Source organism: Poecilia formosa, unplaced genomic scaffold (assembly GCF_000485575.1).
Source record: "Poecilia formosa unplaced genomic scaffold, Poecilia_formosa-5.1.2 Scaffold993, whole genome shotgun sequence".
In the NCBI taxonomy this organism is placed as follows: domain Eukaryota; kingdom Metazoa; phylum Chordata; class Actinopteri; order Cyprinodontiformes; family Poeciliidae; genus Poecilia; species Poecilia formosa.
Genome location: NW_006800932.1, coordinates 18,663 through 19,343, shown reverse-complemented (window position 1 = coordinate 19,343; position 681 = coordinate 18,663). Strand labels below are relative to the sequence as shown.

General features: G+C 39.5%; 1 protein-coding gene across 1 annotated transcript in view; it reads right to left on the bottom strand.

Moving 5' to 3' along the window:
- The window catches only part of LOC103132314 (kinesin-like protein KIF20A), a 31,958-nt gene that overhangs the window by 18,383 nt on the left and 12,894 nt on the right, over window positions 1-681 (bottom strand). Inside the window, exon 16 of the mRNA XM_016667310.1 lies at window positions 601-662. Within this exon, the coding sequence (XP_016522796.1) occupies window positions 601-662 (62 nt within the window). The remainder of the gene's footprint in view (window positions 1-600; window positions 663-681) is intronic.

Here is a 681-nt window from a genome sequence, read left to right as displayed (position 1 = left end):
GGAACTTTTGTTTTTCCACTGAAAGCTCTGGTTTACACAATAAATGCCATGTGGGTGAAGTTTTATAGATGATACTCTGATGCCCCATTCTCCTGAAGGCAGCACAGAGCTGCACCACCAGAAACTCACAAAAACACTGAGGAGAAGAAGAGTTATGATGTAGTTACGGTTCTACCCATGTTTTAATGTTGCAGAGCTCAGTAGTTTAAACTGGCATGTTGTTCATCTTTTATATGATCATTTTGTGCAAGATTTAACAACTAGAAAATGGCACAAAATAAGAATATTTTTTCCACTCTGGCTGCTGTTAGACCTACCGATTTTAACTTGAATGTTCATTGCATTTTTTGTAAACACCTGTGAAAATAATTTCTATTCCCATGACTTTTTTGTTCTCTGGGAAGTAATTTTTGATGATAAATACAGAAACAAGCATAAAAATCAAAACATCTATAATAGTGACAGTAATATTAATGATAAAATAATGGTCAGTGCAAAGTAGCCTGCAAATTCTTTGGTGGGGGGCGGTGAGGGACCTGGATAAGGGCTAGGGGGGCGCAGGCACAAAAAAGGTTGAGAAACACTGGTCTAAACACTAACCTTCATGGCTTCCTGCAACTGCTCATGAGACTGCAGCTTCTCTAACCGCAGCGCCTCCAACTCTGCAGGCATAAAGCAGCA